The sequence below is a fragment of the Carassius carassius genome, chromosome 8 (assembly GCF_963082965.1).
Source record: "Carassius carassius chromosome 8, fCarCar2.1, whole genome shotgun sequence".
Lineage (NCBI taxonomy): Eukaryota > Metazoa > Chordata > Actinopteri > Cypriniformes > Cyprinidae > Carassius > Carassius carassius.
The window spans coordinates 24,201,528-24,222,938 of NC_081762.1; the positions used below are offsets into that span (position 1 = coordinate 24,201,528).

Genomic DNA, 21,411 nt, shown 5'->3' on the forward strand with positions numbered 1-21,411 from the left:
GGTGCTGCTCCTGTCAGCTAAGAACAGGAAACGGAAGCTACAGTTTGCACAGGATCACCAAAATTGGCCAATACAAGATTGGAAAAACATTGCCTGGTCTGATGAGTCTAGATTTCTGCTACAACATTCAGATGGTAGGGTCAGAATTTGGTGTAAAGAACAAGCATGGCTTATGGTGGTGGTGTAATGGTGTGGGGGATATTTTCTTGGCACACGTTGGACCCAGTACCAATTGAGCATTGTTTAAACACCACGGTCTTCCTGAGGATTGTTTCTGACCATGTCCATCCCTTTATGACTACAGTGTACCCATCTTCTGATGGCTACTTCCTGCAGGATAATGCACCATGTCACAAAGCTCAAATCATCTCAGACTGGTTTCTTGAACATGACAATGAGTTCACCTTACTCAAATGGCCCCCACAGTCACCAGATCTCAACCCAACAGTGCACCTTTGGGATGTGGTGGAACGGGAGATTCGCATCATGGATGTTCAGCCGACAAATCTGCAGCAACTGTGTGATGCTATCATGTCAATATGGACCAAAATTTCTGAGGAATGTTTCCAACACCTGAATCTATGCCTTGAAGAATTAAGGCGGTTATGAAGGAAAAAGGGGGTCCAACCTGGTAGTAGCAAGGTGCACCTAATAAAGTGGCCATTGAGTGTATACGTATATATATATATATATATATATGTGTATACGTATATATATATATATATATATACATGTATATATATATATATATACATGTATATATATATATATACATGTATATATACATGTATATATTAGGGTTGTTATCGTTAACGTGTTAATGCATGCAATTAATTTTAAGATAATTTAACGCAGTTAACACAAAATAACTGAAGCATGATTTCTATTCTCACCCTTTAAGCAAATTTTCCTTCTCTGCTTGTGATCAGATCATTTTAAGCTGGTAAACTTTTCAGTCCATTGATCCTGGAAGCTAATGCATTCAAACAATCTGTCCAAAACAGTGCTAATATAAAGGAAACCAGGCTGATTACATCGGAGATTGCAGAGCTCTGTCATATTCTGTGATTGTCTCTGAAGAGCGCGAGCTCTCACATGAAGTACAGACTGAATGGACTGTCAACATCCCACTGCTGTATGTCCAGATGAAATGCAAAATACATTTTCTTAACTTGTTTACCAGTCTCGCTAGTACAGTTTTGATAGATGAAGACTGCAATCAAGGTAAAGATGATTTCAGTGGTGTACAAGAGTCGTAGAGTAAGCATGTGTGAGTCCATTATAATAATATGTGTATAAGTGCTCTTGACACTCTGATCACACATTGTGGGCCCTATTTTATGATCTAAGCACATGGTCTAAAGCGCATGGCGCAGATGCACCTTAAGGCCTAAGGTACTTGAGATTTTTCTTGTAGCTTTAGGAGCTCGGCAACATGGGGACCACCCTAGTGTGCACTTGATAATGGATGTAGCACTTTATAACTCCCGGGTTACTTCTGATGGGAGCCCCTGGGAACATAAAACATGAAGGTTTTTAGTCTGAAAGTTAAACTTAGCATTGTTTATCATCACCTACTATGTTTTTGATGTGCCCTGTTACAAATGTAACCACTATTTTCATGTGGTTTATCTCTTCTGATTTCCATATTTGGTGCTTGAGGACAAAAGCAAAAAACATTTGAGTGATCATTGTGCTCTTCTGCTATATTTGGATTGATTGTTTGGCAGGAAAGTATGTCAGCTAAATTCAGCAGCTGTAAACAGCTGGAAGTCATGCAGAGTATAGGTACAGACGAGTTTACATTACTACCTGAGGAAATGACTTCTGGTATGAAATATGACTAGATCTATATAAGCTCAGCTGTCTTTTTCATAAACACTGGAGCTGTTCATGCAGTGCGGTGTAACATGCCTTTAAATTTTAGGAGTTTAAATCTGTGGCACTTTCCATTGCACTTCAATGCCTGTGACTTTTTTCTATTATTAAATGCACCTTGACCTTCCTTACTGTATTGTAATCATGCAGTGTTATAATTTTGATATAATCGATTGAAATTATATTTTATTTGCCATTTTTAACTGTTAACTTATTTCTCATTGCTTGAGACACCATTAACATCATCAGATTAAAACTGTTTTCCTACACATTTTAGTGTTGATTAGATTCATGAAGCATAGCCATTCAGCTCTGCTATTGTGTGACCAAGATCATATTATAGCTTTCACTCATATTTTGAATGACTTCTTTGACGTTTCTGTTTTAATTGTAATTTTAAAGTTTTAGTAATTTTTACTCCAGTTAATCTAAATGAAAATGAGAAATGTTTCTAACTGACTGCTTTAATATTTCGTGGCATAGGTGCTGGAAAAACTCTTCCATATTGATATGCAGTTGCTGAAGATTTGTCTCAGCCCAGAAGTTTGGTGCCCTATTCAAGGAAAGTGAGCAGGGTTGTATATGTGTGTGTGTTTGTGTAGACGGTGGAACAAAGAAGCTGCGCAGCACCATCCGGCGGAGCACAGAGACAGGCATCGCAGTGGAGATGAGGAACCGTGTCACACGACAGGGCAGTAAGGACTCAACAGATGGCAGCACCAACAGCAACAGCTCTGATGGGACGTGAGTGTGACCCACCACCTCACACATTTAATCCCTGCATCCGAAGGGGCTTAGATCTCACAAAACATGTCCACGGTTCAAAATCCAAAGAAAAAAATGATCTCATATTTTGCATAGAATAAGCAGAAACCTATTTTTAGGACCACAGCTGTTTAGTTTTATTTAGATCATAAATTACAACTGTATTTTATCATGACATGATATGATAACATATTTGTTTCACATTACAGCAGGAAATGTGTTTAATTGCCATGAAAATAATGTCACAATTCAATTATGGTGCAGTACGATTAGGACTGCAACAACTAACTGATAAAATTGGTAAATAATGAGTAAAGATACAAATAAAAAAGGTATAAAATGATTACATTTGTATATACAAACACACACACACACACACACACACATATATATATATATATATATATATATATATATATATATATATATATATATATTAGTGCTGTCAAATGATTAATTGCACTCAAAATGAGTTTTTGTTTACATAATATGTGTGTGTGTGTACTGTGTATGTTTATTATGCATACATTAAAAAATTTAATTTTATTAAATTAATTTAAATGTACATAAATACACACGTATACAGTATGTATTTTGAAAATTTTCCATGTATATATTTATATCCATTTACTTTATACGATATATAAATATATTTTGTTTATGAACACATTTTTCTTAAATATATGCATGCGTGTGTGTATTTATACATGCATAATAAACATACACAGCACACACACATATATTATGCAAACAAACCTGTATTTTTGGATGCGATTAATCGTGATTAATCGTTTGACAGCATTATACAGATTTATACAAATATTGGATATTTTTCAATCTGATTAAATTGATTAATGAAAGAAATAATCCACAGATTAATCAATTAAACATCCTGTCAAAATCATGTCTAGTTCCAGCCTTATATATGCTCAGATCTTGACATGACTCACTCATCTGTGAGTGTGTGAGGTTCTGTCACAGTAAATGATGAAGCAGCACTATATATTGTACTGATTAGAAACAAACCTGCTTTGTATTGATGAGTTTGATTGATGGCACATTTCAGCTTCATCTTCCCCCCCACTCGCCTCGGCCCTGAGAGCCAGTTCAGTGACTTCCTGGACGGTCTTGGTCCCGCTCAGATAGTGGGGCGGCAGACATTAGCCACACCGCCGATGGGTAAGACGTTGACCAGAATACACTCAAACACAACAATTATCATCAGGTTAAAAGAAAAATCATATGTTGCATTTTTATTCTGGATTCATTTGAAAATTGTCATTCATTATTACATGTAATAAGTTAATGTTTATTTACATAATTATATTTAAGTAAATATATGTAATTTAAGTAACCTCAATCCGAGCATCTGAGGCCTTTGCCATCTTCAAGAATCAGCTAAAAACACACCTCTTCCATCTTTATTTGACCTACTCTTTATTCTAATTCTATTCTTAAGCGAAAAGAAAAAACACTTTCCCACCTTTTAGACTTGCACTTTATTCATTTGCTGCTTGTTTTCTAAAAAAAAAAAAAAAAATCTGTATTTTCATTTATTATACAAGTAACAAAAGCAAAAAAGACCTCTAACACTAGCTTGCTCTATTCTTTATCTTTTCCGTCTGTTTTCTTTTTATTTATTATATTATTTAAAAAGTTAAACTAACTGAGACTTGTTATAGCACTTTGTAAGTCGCTTTGGATAATGCGTCTGCTAAATGACTAAATGTCAATGTAAATGCATTCATTCATTTTAAGTACTAAATTGATACTTTATCATTACAAATGTGCAATTAGTAATATATTCAAAATACATGAGATACAAGTTTCGATAGAAATGACATTTTAGTTGATCTTAAATGCATTCAACAGTACACTTTAACCATATAAAACAATAAAACAATAGATGTAATTATGAAATTGCATATAAAGATACTACATATAAGTCCTGCTTATGTCAGAAGAAGTGCTTTAAAGTTAAGCTAAATAATAATAAATCATTTAAGCATAATGCATTTTTTACTGAATTGCAAGTACGATTAAGCGATTGCGTATTTGAAAATATTTAAGTTCAGAAACCATTAAGTTCATAATTATATTACATTCCTGTAAATAAAATTTTTTAGTTAGCATTTTTGTTCTACTGACTGCCAAACATAAAAAAAAGCTTTATTCTTAAATTTGGAAATTGACGATCAACTTTAGCACATTGCTATGAGAGGTATAATGTAGTACACTAAATAATCCATGAATACAAACTATATTATTATGAAGGATTTGTCCAAATATATTTTTTATTGGAGTTTTACCTGTACTTTTGAGCATAGTATATACACAATATAAAATAATATTGTACTGTGCTATTCTGTATCACTTCATGACACACTTTTTTTATCAGCATTATCACCAGGTCTGATAAATGTTAACGTTTTCAAGAGCTCATGGTGATTGAACTGGAGTGTCTGGCTTGTTAGACATAATAATATGTTTCTAATCTCTTCTTTTATGATCAAACATCAAGACAGAAAGTCTCAGGAGTGGAGCCTGTCTTGTTCTTTGTCTCCACCTGCTGTTAATTGATCCCATTGCAAGAAGGCTTTCATAAGCGTTTGGTTTCCTCTGTGTAGGTGATGTTTACATCGGTGTGGTGGATAGAGGGGGTCAGTTAGAGGTCGAGATCACACAGGCCCGAGGTCTGACCCCTAAACCAGGCTCAAAGAACATTCCAGGTAAACCACCGTTAAACATGGTTCAGTTGGATCCTTTTATTCACATTACCTGTTAGCTAAGAACACTGTTTCATCATTGGGTGTTCTCTTCTCTGTCAGCAACATATGTAAAGGTTTATGTCCTGGAGAATGGAATGTGTCTCGCTAAGAAGAAAACCAAAGTGGTGAAGAAAACCCTGGATCCAACCTTCCAGCAGTCCCTGATGTTTGACGAGAGCCCGCAGGGGAAAGTGCTGCAGGTATTCAGTCAAAATCACTCCAGCTGTCCTTCACAAACACACACTTCAGAAAACAGCAGACTAGCAGCTAAATACACAGCGCTCCCAAAAAAGTATTTAAGGCCAAAAAACGTTTTGTCTGTCTCAAAACACAGGAGTGTCTACTGTTTTACACAATCCATATTTTGTAAAGACTTTGTAGTGAAAAATATCATCTTAAAATCAGTGCTTTAAGTGGGCCGGTACGCACTGTTACTCAGTACCGCCACTTTCAAATATAGCTCTTAAGCGTACCGCCACCTCTCCGTGCACCCAGAACGTGCTTTTACTGTACCGGTACGCTCATTTGGACATCTGTTTTAATCGAGGTTTTAATCCTTTGCCTGCGCTGCCGCTTTTCAGAGCGCCCTTCCAGGGGCGTAGGAGCGATTTTGAACCTGGGGGGGACAGTATATGCCAGGGGGGGTTCGGGGGAAATTCCCCAGATTTTTATATATATATATATATATATATATATATATATATATATATATATAAAGCACTTAAATGCTCATTTTATATATATATATATATAAAGCACTTAAATGCTCATTTCTAATGAACAGTTGTTTTCTAATTTATTAAATATTGATGAATATATATATATAACGGCTTTATATCAGCCATCAGCCACCCTGCTCTCTATGATTTCGGCATCGGCCATCAAAAAGCCAATATCTGTGGACCACTACAGTAAACGCAATGCAGTAAAGGTGGAAATATTAAAAATGGAATCAGCTGTTAAATGTAGAATATCACAGAATCTGACAAAATTGGAATTAAAAAAAAGGATTTCAAAGGGCCCTATGTAGCTTTTCATTATAAAGCTCCAGCGATAAACAATTTTTACATTTAAATATATATTCGTATTTTTCGGACTATAAGTCGCACCTAAATATAAGTCGAATCAGTCCAAAAATACGTCATGACAAGGAAAAAAACATAAGTTGCACTGGACAATAAGTTGCATTTATTTAGAACCAAGAGAAGACATTACCGTCTACAGCCACGAGAGGGCGCTCTATGTTTTCAGTGTAGACTACAGGAGCACTGAGCAGCATAGAGCGCCCTCTGGCGGCTGTAGACGGCAATGTTTTAACTTGATTCATTTCTCTTGGTTCAGGTCAAATTAATTTTGATAAATAAGTCGCACCTGACTATAAGTCGCAGGACCAGCCAAACTATGAAAAAAAGTGCGACTTATAGTCCAGAAAATACAGTAATCATAACAACAACTAGTTAAATTAGTTGGACACAGTTCCCATGTATTCTTTTATCCTACAAAAATTAGCATTCTGTCATATTCCCATGACCTGTTTCTCACTTGGACCTAACTCTCCCTGTTCTGTGGTCTCTTCATCTCCTGTCTAGGAAAGTAACATGTTTGAGGACACAGAACTGTTTGCAAACTCTGATGACATGCCGTTGGCCTAATTTTACTGATCTAAAGTACTTTTACTATGTGAATTTTAGAATATACTGTATGTAGCTATCCATACAACTTACAAGCTCGTTCTCCTCTGTCCTCTTCCTCTTAAAGTATTGTAGGATACTCATCTCTGTGTGAACATTTTGACTAATGTTACTTCTACATAGTTTATGGACACGTGTCAATGGCACATTGAATTCACATTAGCTAATTAGTTATCATTTGCCTGTTTTACACAACATAAAATTAAAACTTGCTTCTAAGTTGGCTAAATTTGACAGTTTTTAAAAATACAATAAAACTAATGATCAAACTGAAAACCAGCAATCTGCCATTTCATCCGCTGAATTAGCCTACTCCTACCTCAAATACAAAGTGCGTCTGTGAATAATATTGTTGTTTAACGTTAGTTGTAACGTTAAAATCAACCGTCCAAATTTGGCAGATCCAGCTGATGTATTCCAGCCCAAAAACGGTTCAAAAACCGCCAAAAAAACCACACAAAACCACAAAAAATATGTTATCACTGATCAGTATTTATTTTTAGTATTTTTACTTCCACGTTTTTCTTTTCTACTATGTTACGGTTGGTTACATTTACATACAAGAAATAAACACTGGCTGCCGAAGCATACATAAAATAAACCGTTTTATGTGCATTAGCGCCACCTTTTGGACTGGAGTGTTGCCCTCCTTATAAATAAATTACGCCCTGTTTTTATACAGTCTATGATGACGCAAAACCTTACGGCGAAATGACAATATCCTCCACACACTCGTTTATAAGGCGGCCTGTTGTATCTTTGCTAGTCGATTTTATTTCATCCAGTGACATGATGGGTTTTAACTTCATTCAGGAGATTTTGGGTAACTGCACAACTGACAGACTTTGAGCGCACCGCCAACGGTGCGTGTGTGTGTGTGTGTGTGTGTGTGTGTGTGTGTGTGTAACCATAGCGACAAAACTACCAACTTTCGGAACCTGCACTTAAGCCTATAATGTAGGCTTGGTAAAAATACAAATACAGTGAACAACACTTAATATGCTCTCCTGGCTTCAGACTCTGAGTACTAAAAGAGCACGGTCAGAATCAGATGACTTGCTGGCTGACACCCCTCCAAGCCTAAATGATATCGCTGCAGTTCAGACGCAAGCTAATGAAGTCAGGCCCGGTTCTAGAACCAAATCACTGGGGTGCTTCTGAATCAAACAATTACCCATAATGCACTAGTGCTGACTGCCGGGTCTGTACAATATGACAACCATGACAACACATCAACACCCAATCAGTCATTCATTGTTAGCGTTATGCATAAACATATTGATAAAGCACTGCTGCAGTAACGTTATTACACCAAGGTATTGCTGCTATATTCTTTATGACAACTCCAATAACAACGACAAGCAGTTCAAAATAATTGACAGCAAAAGACCAAGAAGCTGCTCTAGCTTAATGTTACACAACACACATAACGTTACACAAAATACTTATTGAGCATGCTACAATTATTAATAATAATAATACTTACAGGTTGTGATTCGGAGGAGGAAGCTAATCCAAATATATTCAGTACTGTAACCTTCCTTCAAACGGCTTGCGAATCCAGACTTGAAAGCATTTATGTTGGAGAACATTATGTTGGAGAAACGTCATTAAAATGACGCGAGGTTCGGGCTAAACTTCTGTGTTAGTAAATATGAACTGTAGCCACTGACTCTTCACATGCTTGTCCCTGGGCAGTGGAAAAAAAAAGGTCACAGAACACAGCGCGTCTTGTCGACATGATGTTTATCAGCTGAGGTATTTTGAATGTTTTTACGTTTTCCCTGGTGTCTGCAAAGTGGGCAATTAAAGAGACAGCTTCACCTTTTGCGTATCGCGATCACGAAAGGACAACTACAATGCATTAAACATGAAAGCATAACGAAATAATTTATTTAATATATATATATTTGTTTAATTTTATTAATTTATTTATTTTGTGTACTCTATCCTATTATAGGCAAGAGTGTGAAATCTGTCTGTGTTTTATTTTCGGCAAAATCTCGTTTATGTGTGCTATTAATAATTTTTCATCTGAGGGTGCTTTCACTTTTATTTGAGGGTGCTTAGCACCCTCAAGTACCCCCCTAGAACCGGGCCTGAATGAAGTAATGCAGTAGCTCTTTCAGTTAACCCTTATGCGTTGTTTGGGACGTTTTCGTCCACTAGGGGGTAAAGTTGAGTCTTATTTTGGCCACAACCTTCTCTGTGTTTGAGCTAATGGAATGATTTTTAGTGACAAATCTTATTTTGACCCATATTTTGGGAAAATGCTTTGGAATTTTTCAAAAACTCAACGGTACACTGTGGGCAAATTCACTACCCTTTCGGTATGTTCGTGGATGAAAACATCCACTAAATTTTTTGCATAAATCTATTAATCAACCTCAGTCCTGATCAATACTACCAAAGGTTTAAAAAAATTCCAAGATTTTAACTCTTTAATTACCAAGTTCATAAATGATGTCACTGATTTGAAAAAAAAAACACACCAGAAAAATTCGGGACAGTCCCGAAATCTAAACTGTTGTCCCGAATCCCAAATCTGGCCCTAATTGTCCCGAAAACTATACTAAAACAAAATCTTGAGTAGTTATTGTCTGATAAACATTAAAAACTGTCTGCGGAGGTTGAGTCGTCCTGCAACCAACCCCCGCCGGCTGCTCATTGGCTGCAGCATCTTTTTTCTAAGTTCTAAAAAAAATACCGTAGGCGGCTAGGCACGAATTTAGATATTCATTTATCTAATTAATCTATATGCACAAAGACAATACAACCTTTTTGTCCCCTTTTTGTTTTAAATCTTGATGAAGAGAGAGCAAGCTGCTGCAGCTGCGAGGACAGTGATGCACGCGTACAGGAGTGATTGACAGTTCGCGGCACTGTGTACAAAAAATACGTTTAAGCTCATTAGCGTTAGCGTTACAGAAAGGTCTGATTTACGCACTGTTACAACAGTCATTGTTTTTTTTTTTCTTTTTACAATGACATTTGAGTTCATGATTTTAATGTTGTTGTTTCTTGTGGCAGACTAAAGAGTAATGACAGACGGTTGACCTTTAAATAAAAATGTGTTTAGTTAAGGTTTGAAATTCATTATCTTTTATTATAGGCTACGAAGTCTAATATCATAAGCCCCCCATCCCGTCACCCAAGACCGCAGACACCCCCCCCCCCACCCCCGTCCCTAATTTAAGGGTATTTTTTCAAAATCATTTTGCACATTTTATGTTCAGTAGCTCTTTCTAGCTCAAGCAAATCCACAAACTAATGAAAGGATTTATTATTTTTATAAGGTCGTCTGTTGACTGCTGTATATAAAACCCCTTCAATATAGTTGTTGTTACCTCAGGGGATGAGGGGAGTCATCAAAAAAAAAAAAAAATATATATATATATATAAGCTATAATAGAGTACCGGCACCTGTTTTGGGCCACTTAAAGCACTGCTTAAAATATTCAATATGATCATACACAAAATAACATGAAAGCCTATATCAGATTAATAAATAACCATATATATATATATATATATACAGTACAGACCAAAAGTTTGGACACACCTTCTCATTCAAAATTGTAGATTCACACTGAAGGCATCAAAACTATGAATTAACACATTTGGAATTATATACATGACAAAAAAGTGTGAAACAACTGAAAATATGTCATATTGTAGGTTCTTCAAAGTAGTCACCTTTTGCTTTGATTACTGCTTTGCACACTCTTGGCATTCTCTTGATGAGCTTCAAGAGGTAGTCACCTGAAATGGTCTTCCAACAGTCTTGAAGGAGTTCCCCAAGAGATGCTTAGCACTTGTTGGCCCTTTTGCCTTCTGTCTGCGGTCCAGCTCACCCCTAAACCATCTGGATTGGGTTCAGGTCCGGTGACTGTGGAGGCCAGGTCATCTGGCTCAGCACCCCATCACTCTCCTTCTTGGTCAAATAGCCCTTACAAAGCCTGGAGGTGTGTTCGGGGTCATTGTCCTGTTGAAAAATAAATGATGGTCCAACTAAACACAAACCGGATGGAATAGCATGCCGCGTGCAAGATGCTGTGGTAGCCATGCTGGTTCAGTATGCCTTCAATTTTGAATAAATCCCCAACAGTGTCACCAGCAAAGCACCCCCACACCATCCCACCTCCTCCTCCATGCTTCACGGTGGGAACCAGGCATGTAGAGTCCATCCGTTCACCTTTTCTGCGTCGCACAAAGACACGGTGGTTGGAACCAAAGATCTCAAATTTGGACTCATCAGACCAAAGCACAGATTTCCACTGGTCTAATGTCCATTCCTTGTATTCTTTAGCCCAAACAAGTCTCTTCTGCTTGTTGCCTTTCTTTAGCAGTGGTTTCCTAGCAGATATTCTACCATGAAGGCCTGATTCACACAGACTCCTCTTAACAGTTGTTCTAGAGATGTGTCTGCTGCTAGAACTCCGTGTGACATTGACCTGGTCTCTAATCTGAGCTGCTGTTAACCTGTGATTTCTGAGGCTGGTGACTCGGATGAACTTATCCTCCGCAGCAGAGGTGACTCTTGGTCTTCCTTTCCTGGGGCGGTCTGCATGTGAGCCAGTTTCTTTGTAGCGCTTGATGGTTTTTGTGACTGCGCTTGGGGCCACTTTCAAAATTTTCCCAATTTTTCGGACTGACTGACCTTCATTTCTTAAAGTAATGATGGCCACTCGTTTTCCTGTACTTAGCTGCTTTTTTCTTGCCATAATAAAAATTCTAACAGTCTATTCAGTAGGACTATCAGCTGTGTATCCACCTGACTTCTGCACAACACAACTGATGGTCCCAACCCCATTTATAAGGCAAGAAATCACACTTATTAAACCTGACAGGGGACACTTGTGAAGTGAAAACCATTTCAGGTGACTACCTCTTGAAGCTCATCAAGAGAATGCCAAGAGTGTGCAAAGCAGTAATCAAAGCAAAAGGTGACTACTTTGAAGAACCTAGAATATGACATATTTTCAGTTGTTTCACACTTTTTTGTTATGTATATAATTCCAAATGTGTTAATTCATAGTTTTGATGCCTTCAGTGTGAATCTACAATTTTCATAGAAAACTCTTTGAATGAGAAGGTGTGTCCAAACTTTTGGTCTGTACTGTATATGGTTACAATATTGATCTTAAATTATTTTGATATTTTATTTTTTAATTTTTAATAGTATTTTAGGCTGACCAAGGTTGCATTTATTTGATTAAACATACTGTAAAAACAGTAATGTACTGAAATATTATTTGAATTTTAAACAACTCTTTTCTTTTTGAATATATTTCTCAAATGTAATTTATTTCTATGATCAGAGCTGAATTTTCAGCATCATTACTCCAGTCTTCAGTGTCACATGATCCTTCAGAAATCATTTGAATATGATCATTTGCTGCTCAATAAATATTTCTTATTGCTATCAGTGTTGAAAACAATTGTGATGCTTAATATTTTTGTGGAAAGTGTTTTCAAGATTTTTCAAGATTCTTTAATAAGAAATTCATAAGCAACATCATTTATTTGAAAGAAATGTTTTGTAACATTATAATATGTATTTACTACACCTTTTGCTGAAAGTGGTCCTTGCTGAAAGTATAATTTCTTAAATATATATATATATATATATATATATATATATATATATATATATATATATATATATTACTGATCCCAAACTTTTAAATTGCCTTGTTTATTTACTGTTTTATGGTAGAACATTTTTATTATAAATTATAAAACTAAATATGTTCTGGTCAAAATTAAGAAAACTACACTGCAACATTTTCAGATGTGTCCGAAAATTAAGTCATTGCCATTGCATCACATAAGAAACTCAAATCAAACCAAGTGCAAATGCTAAAATATATTAAGGACCACTCTATATTAAACCTCTCCACATACTGATCCTTCATTTGTAACCTTTAACCTCTCCAGGTGATTGTGTGGGGCGATTACGGCCGCATGGACAGCAAGTGTTTCATGGGAATGGCTCAGATCCTCCTGGATGATCTAGACCTGACATCGATGGTGGGCGGCTGGTACAAGCTCTTCCCCACATCCTCTCTGGCGGACCCCAGCATCGGCCCCCTGACACGCCGACTCTCCCAGTCCTCGCTCGAGAGCGCCACCAGCCCCTCGTGCACCTAGAAACATCCCAATCCCCTTCTAAATATGCCTGTCTTCTCTATCTCTACGTGTGTATCTTCGTTCAATATACCCCGTCACTGACCCCAAACACATGAACACACACCCTGATAGATAGTCAACTCGCCCCGGGGCTGGAACGCTCCTCTTTACCAATACAGATATTAAGAGATGGATACAAATCAGGCATGACACATAACACACACACACACATCCTAGCAGATGGATATGGGTGTAACCAGCAACATGCAGTCATAGGGTTGTGAAAAATCAGTCACGGCTAGTTACATACAGATCCATTGTCTGCAGGTCAACCGATAGGGGCATTTAATAAACCCGCCGAGAAATATTCCTGACAATGTAGCATTCGTGTTGACGTCACGTCACACAGGAAGCAGAGTGGGTTTTCCAAGACTAGTAGTTTCCAGTCATTTCTCTATGCCAAACCCGATAAAAAGTTGTATTTTTTAAAACCAAAGCAATTCTTATTATCTGTAGTGTTATATTATAGAGTATGGATATGTAGCAGAGTCAGTGACTTAGATGAAATGCAAAAAACAAACACGTGTTAGAAAAACTCGTAAGGTGCGGTCATGTTAGCGAAATTTTGCCGGAAAAGGAATCCATTTTCAGTTGTCGATATTGTAGCGACGCATTAAGTCACTGTCATACCAAGAAACCTTTGGAATGGCAATTTTGTGTGACCAACACAAAGATGAACGAAACATGCGTCGTGACTTTTTCGCCCTTGCGTGAAATGGATTGCTTGAAATGACTGGAATTCGCCTGTAAAATTTTGGTAAATGTGATCGTACCTCTAGACTACATTCATAATTAAACTTATAAAGGGCAGGGCTTTACTCCACGTTAGGTTATTTATTAGAAATGCTCACAATTCCTGTCGCATTAAAGTAGCGTATTCTTTGTTTTCCTTTTAGGAGAGCTGAATAAATAAATAGATAGATCGATGTTTATGTATTTATCGACTGCATTCTGCACGTTAACTCGCAACCCTTGTTGAGCAAAATATGTAAAGTGCTATTTTAAGCTTGCCTTTAAAATTACGTAGACTTATAGATGGTAGGTTATTTATTTTGCTAATGTTTCAATCGCACTTTTTGTCTGAACAACACCATCTGCACCGAGTTGCAGACGTAGTCGAGGGAATCGAGCCTTCTGAAGGAGAACCAACTGTCCTGTTAAACCAGCAACCCTCACACACAGCTGCATTGTGGGATATGCCGAACGGTGTCCGCTGGAAAACAAGAAAACTTTTCTTGTAGCAAGTAGCGAAGCTTTCTGGGAAGTTGAAGCCGCATTAGACTTTACCGCCTCAAGTTGTTTTGGGTTTCTTTCTACCAGCATTTGGAACTGTTAAAGGCCTTTTCCCGTTTCCTGTTACTCTCAGGAGGTCACGCTGAACTACAAAACACACACACACGCAACAAGATGAGGACTGGTGATGGGGTCGCTCTCTCAACAGGATCTTGAAGCCCAAATCAGATGGTATTCTATAAACTCCTGGACACTTTTTTTTTTGGTCTTTCTAACCATTGTGACTATTCCTGTCCAATCAGCAGTCTTCTTTAGCTTCGTCTCTGAAGCTGAGTGGCTCTAGACGGTTTCTTCAGTTGATCTTCGGTGTTATGGAGACTTGTGGAAGGAAAGCAGCACTGTAGGTAAAAAAACTAAGTATTCATCTCACTCTTGTCAGCCTCCTAGATTAGTTTTCATAGCTTCTCTGAACCTATCAGAGCCGGAGAAGGTATCATGCATATCATAGTATCTGTGTATCAGTTTATTCATGTCAAATCAGTCACATCTTCTGCAGAGTTGATGCCATTTGTGACACTATCAGTAAGAGCCAGAACATTATTCATTTCTAAATTCCCATATGGATCATTTGCCAAATCATTAAAGACGTTTGTATAATTCAGTCTGTTTAAACTCTCCTTGATGGAAGCGCACAAACTCTGTTGTTTGATTCTCTGTTTTGCATCACGATGTTGTAGATAGATCTGCTTTTAAAGGCGGATTATGAGACCGTCAGCAAACCATTTCATCTGATTTATCATTTTGAATGCATCAGTGTTTGAAGAATTTTTGTACTGTGTTTTGTACATGCTTTTTTTCCTATCTGCCAACGTCACAGCTACACTGGTCAAGTTGTACAGCACAAAATGTCACCATTTATCTGGATGTTCATAAGAAAGTGTGCCTCACATTCCATACTTTCAAAATCTCGTTTTTATTATCCTAGGCCATATCATCAATGCACTTTACAGTACATGAACACATTTCAAAGCATTGGGTAAGATGTATATACTATAAAACACTTAATTCTCGTAATGAATGGTGGGTTCAAATAGAGATTTGTCTTTAAAGAGAAACATTTAGTCATTACTTGTCCCTTTATTTATCTTTTCTCTGTTCATAAGACAAAGTTTTATTTTTACGTGATTACAAAATCATCTGAATCAGAAGACACGTTGTGCACACTTAATATATTTGCATTTTAATTGTTTCTGTAAGGTCAAAAGTGGAAGTTGGACTAAATAATGGGACTTTACACTTTCTTACTTATTTTACTTTTCAGCCCATCGCTGTTGTTCAAGCTCGGAGGTTTTGCCTTTAAACATGCAAAAAGAGTTTCTGCTATCTTTCACACAACTTGCTTCTTTTGTATTTGCACAAGTCTGATTGTGTTGCACCTTTTTCACTAACAGACAAATGTCTGAACATAAAATTAGGAACAAAAAATGACTCCTTAATTCTAATTAAAGATGAAATTGTATTACTGTACTGAAAACAAATTGTATTTGCAACTGAATGTTTGTCCTTGGTAAACACATGAAATGACTATTATATATTGATATTTTTTCTATGTGACTTGGGAATTTGGGATAATATATGTATCCCCTTTACTGTACAATGAATTAGTTATAAAATCTTACTGGTCTTGCATTTTTGCAAAGAGTCTGAATGCATGAACATTTGTACTGTATTGCTCTATTTTTTTTAGGTGTAGTGGATGGATGTAGATTGTTGCAGTCCATAGCTAAACCAAATGCAACATTGACAAAAAAAATAAATAAACAATTCTAGATTTGCCGCTTCCAGATTTCTGTGGTTCGGATGCGTTCTGATATTTCAACATGGAATGAGAACGATCAGATCTGTTTTGCTCTGACAGTAATCAGATAAAGCTAACAAATGCTTCTGTGATGTGTTGATAATCTGTAAATACAAACCTTTGAGTATGATGTTGTAACTTCCAGAAAAAGTGGCTGGCATCTGGCTTTTGTAAAAGCTTGAACTACTTCATGCTGTTATATGCGAGACCCCTTCATGCTTTTCAGTTCAGCAGTTTTATGGCATGTGCAGTTTCGGTGTGAGTGTAAGTGACACCAGCCTGACTGGGGAATGATCTTAATACACTGAATACAGATATCAATATTAATGTGATGTTATGATGTAAGTGTGGGCCAACAATCATAGCGGAAACAGTTGGATGTGGTGGTCCAACTGGTATTCATGCTTACTTTTTTATTTGCATTTAGAAAGGCACAGTAGATTGTAAAACTGAGAATGAGGTGTACATTTAAACATTTTATTTTATGAGATTTCACTTTGTTGGGTATTGTATGATGTGTATAAATTATGTAAATGTCGACAGATTGGTTTAATTTCAAATAGGAATGTAATCCCTTTACATCTTTCTGGACCAGTTAAAGGAATAGTTCACCAAAAATGAACATGTACTCCCCCTCCGGCCCTCCAAGTTGTAGATGACTTTGTTTTGTGGAGAAATTTAGCTCACAGACGGATCCTCTGCAGTGAATGGGTGCCGTCAGAATGAGAGTCCAAACAGCTGATAAAAACATCACAATAATCCACACCACTCCAGTCCATCAGTCCATTTGCATATTTTTCTCCTGATTCAGACAGGACAAAGAGGGCTCATATTTTAGTAATGGTCTGAAGTTAAAATGTAAAATTTGTTTCATACAAACATGCAACTTTCAGCTTCACAAGATGTTAAATGATGGATTGGAGTGATGTGGATTATTGTGATGTTTTTATCAGCTGTTTGGAATCTGATGGCACCCATTCACTGCAGAGGATCCATTGGTGAGCAAGTGATGTAATGTTAAATTAATCCAAAACAGTACCCATGAAGAAACAAACTCATCTACATCTTGCATGGCCTAAGGCTGAGTAAATTTTACACAAATTTTAAATTTTGGGTGAACTATTCTTTTAAACCCTTGTGGTCTTTTTATGAACCCTTAATACTGTTTTTGTTACGTTTGTGAACAAATATAAAGACTAAGGATATATTGAGCTTTTACCTTATTTTTGTAAAGTGAATAATCTTACAGAGTGGTTTGGAAAGGCGGTTGCTTGTTTATTGCCTTATTTGAGAGATTATTATAAGGCTTAGACATGTTTTTCAGGAGTATTTTGATTTGATATTATTAATGATACTGAAGTATCTCTAACTTGAATGTATGTATTAAATATTCCATGTTATTGTATTATAAAACATTTGTTTTATGGTGTCTGAATAACATGTTTACCTGGTATGTGTTGATGAGCAAATGCAACATTCAGTGCATGCCTATTTTTAGTCATTTACATTTTTGAGATTTGTAAAATGGTCTGTAGAAAGTAAGCATTGTGTTTTCTTTGCAGCATGTTTCTTTATTTTCTCAAAGAGCCATGCGGTGTCTTAAAATTAGGCTCTATTTTTGGTGATCACACTTGTCAAAGACATGGAATTAAAGAAAAGAAAAATGTTCTTCTATTTTATTCAAATTATATGATTGTAACCTTGAATTAATTGTACTTTTGGATCAGACTGTATTTGGAAATAGATTTATTTTACTAATGGAAACGGACATTTGTGGTCTGTTTTCTTATCCTTGTAGCAAAGCTGTTAGCAGCTCTTTTGTTGTCACCATAAATCAACCATTCATATTATTCGTGCCATTGTAAACAGCACAAGACATTGTTGAGACATGCTCACCTTTGTAGACAGGTTTTCAACTTTCACAAGAGATGTAGCTACTTTGAAAATGATGTAACCCACTTCAGTTTTAAGTCTTGCACTTTGAGAGAACGTGATCAAAGATTTATCAGAGCAAGAGTAGCCCCCAAAACATTTAGAAAATGATTTGAGCTGACAGTGTGCTGCTTTGGAATAACAGAATGGAAAAGAGAGTTGTATGGGGAAGCTGTAATTTTATACTTGTGCTTTGTAAATGTTTTCTATGTGCAATATTTGATAATGTAAAACTGGTATTTTTGTGGTTTGTATGCTGCAGAACTGATTATTTAAGATGCACGCAGTTTTATAAGAAAGGTTTGGAAACTTACTAAACAAATATTTTGACGGAAGCCTGTATCTGCATGCATATTGACTGCTGGAAGCTGGAGGTCAATAAATATGATTTGAATCATCTCGTCTTTGTCTCTGAATGGAAAATATATAAGTGGGTTGTAATCTTATCCTGAACCATATACACTGTTAACCCATTTGTGCCCAAATTTTTCTGAATGGTTTCATGCATATAGTCATGTTAATAGTGTCCGATCTGAACCTGTTCTGCATTTATTTTCCCCAGGTTTTAGTTTATTTTCTTGAAAATCATATGTGAATGTGCGGCAACTATAGTTGCCAGTGGGCAAATATGTTGTATTCACCACTTCAGTCAAATTTAAATAGGAGGAGAGCATTTTGCATCTAACTCAAAATAACTGCTTTCAAAAGATCAATCTTTATTACAAATTATGCATAAAAGTCGAAGAACATTCAACGCGACCCTCCAAAAAAGTTGCTTCTAGTTTATAATCGCTTGAATATGAAAACACAATAAATTCATTTGTCTTAAAATGGTGGAACATAGTGCAGAAGAAAGAGCAGCTATTAAGTTGACCCAACAGGGTACTGTGTATCAAGAAGTTAATTAAAAATAAATAAATTAAAATAATTAGAATGAAGGAAATACTACATCTATATAATAAAAAAGGTATACCTGAAAGAACTTATGCATTTAACTGTTTGGTTACCAACATTCTGCAAAATATCTTATTTTGTGCTCAACAGAAGATAGACACATAGGCACATATTGATTAGGTGTAATGAATTAACCTTGACAAAAATCCTTGATATTCATGAAATTAATGATATTCTTTTGAAATATATGATTATTTAAATAAGTATCATTTGTAGGCTACACCCATGATTGTTTATTTATTTACTTATTATTGAACATGCTGGTATTTTCATTCTCACAACTGTGTTAAATGAAAATAAATAAATAAAAATAAATAGAATGAAGGAAATATTAAATCTATATAATAAAAAGGTATATCTGAAAGAAAATTATGCATTTTTTAGGCCCATAGTCGTCAGTGGCTTACTGTAATAGGTGATTTCATATAATAATGTAAATTCATTACTTGTTTGAATTTCAGCATTACAAATTAATCATAAGCTACTAGTCATAAAATTATTAGGGTCCTTGACAAATTATAATGAAACACATCCAAACTGGATAAAGGGGCCTCAGTATTTTGCCCCTTACGAGACATAATGTCATAAAAGGGTGAAAAACATGATCTACATAAATTAATCCTATGTGTTAGCTCTTTATCTTTCCATTCTTCCTTTTGTGTAAGTGACTGAAGTTAGTAAACTGCTGCTGTCACCCTCCATGGCAAAAGCAGACACAGAAGTGGTGCAGTACAGCTGTGGAAAGATTGCTCTCTCATCTCCTCCTTTTGACAGATTTATTCCTGATTAAATTAAGGTCTACTGTACAGTAGAGATGTCAGTTAAAGGGTTAAGTTATGCTTTAGGTGGGATATTATGAAAGAAAAAAGCACTAAACGAGACCAATAACCTTAATTCATTAACCTGTTAACACAGTATACTCCATTTCCCCATGATATGTACTTACAAGTTATTTGCCCACCGGCCACCCACCGTTTACAAAAAACTATAGATCTCCTGGAAGATTTGTTTGGTTTGTTTGTTTGGATGATTCTAGCGACCTTCATGATTATATTGATATATATATATATATATATATATATATATATATATATATATATATATATATATATATATATATATATATATATATATATATATATATATATATATATATATATATATGTCAACAATAAAAGCGTATTAGTAATATGAAAAAGTAATTTCTTTAGGAGGGTTTGCCTTCGCCATGCTTCCTGGAAGTAGGGGTAGGATGTTGACAGCCTCATGTGACATTTTTTTTCTTGAAATCCTTTATTTGGTTGTTTACTTGCATGTCATTGAGAAATATAACATGGATAACATCTAGAGAAATACTTACAAAAGGAAAATGACAACCATAAACTGCGGCAACTATAGTTGCTGGTGGGCTTAAATGGGTTAAAAATAAAGGTTCTTCATTAATGGTTGCATTAAGAACCTTTACTATCCATGGAACCTTTCAATTCATCAAAAGGTTCTTTACAGTGGAAAAGATTATTAAAATGTTCTTCACTTTTTTTTAAATATATGTTCACTGAAGGGTTCTTTGGGGAACCAAGACTCATTCATCCAAGGCATCACTGTGAAAACCCCCTTTCTGATTTTTTTAAGAGTGTACTTGTGCTCGCTCACACCACCCAGATTATTTAACAGCGCAACGTCTGTTCTGTTCGCAGGGTTCGAGTGAAGTAATTTCGCCCCAGCCACATGAGCGCATTCAGCCCGTTCTCTTCAGTCAAATAACACGACTTTACACTTTCCAAACGTCCGTTAACTTTACCAAAAATGACCCGATACAGGCGGGAAGGGATATTTTTGAAAATATGCCTGCAAATTATTGTTTCTTCGCGGAGTTCGCGCGTTATGCATAATGTATTTTTGCGGACAAGCGATGCAGGAGTCGTTAAGGACGTGTGCACACAGACGACACAGGTATTTACTTAACACAAAATATTTCTGTTGGCATGAAACGTTAACTACAAACATATATCTGGGATTATTAACAGATGCGATTCGAATACAATAAGGCCTATACAACAAGTATTGCAATAATTAATATTTAGGTCCACACACAGGAGAATCCGAGAAACAACAGCTAAAGTAAGACAAGCGATTCAAA

The 21,411-nt window shown here is 36.1% G+C and overlaps 1 protein-coding gene across 2 annotated transcripts in view; it reads left to right on the forward strand.

Moving 5' to 3' along the window:
• rims3 (regulating synaptic membrane exocytosis 3) overlaps nucleotides 1–15,680 on the forward strand; it is a 75,448-nt gene extending 59,768 nt beyond the window's left edge. The window contains exons 3-8 of one of the 2 annotated variants that reach the window (XR_009434490.1): nucleotides 2,481–2,622; nucleotides 3,710–3,822; nucleotides 5,271–5,372; nucleotides 5,472–5,611; nucleotides 13,043–14,758; nucleotides 14,830–15,680. Coding sequence is in view for 1 of the 2 variants with exons in the window: in XM_059556738.1 (XP_059412721.1) it covers nucleotides 2,481–2,622; nucleotides 3,710–3,822; nucleotides 5,271–5,372; nucleotides 5,472–5,611; nucleotides 13,043–13,255 (710 nt within the window). In the remaining variant the exon portion in view is untranslated. Of the gene's footprint in view, nucleotides 1–2,480; nucleotides 2,623–3,709; nucleotides 3,823–5,270; nucleotides 5,373–5,471; nucleotides 5,612–13,042 lie in introns of both variants that reach the window. The other variant, XM_059556738.1, reaches the window with a different exon arrangement.
• The last annotated feature ends 5,731 nt before the right edge of the window (nucleotides 15,681–21,411 follow it).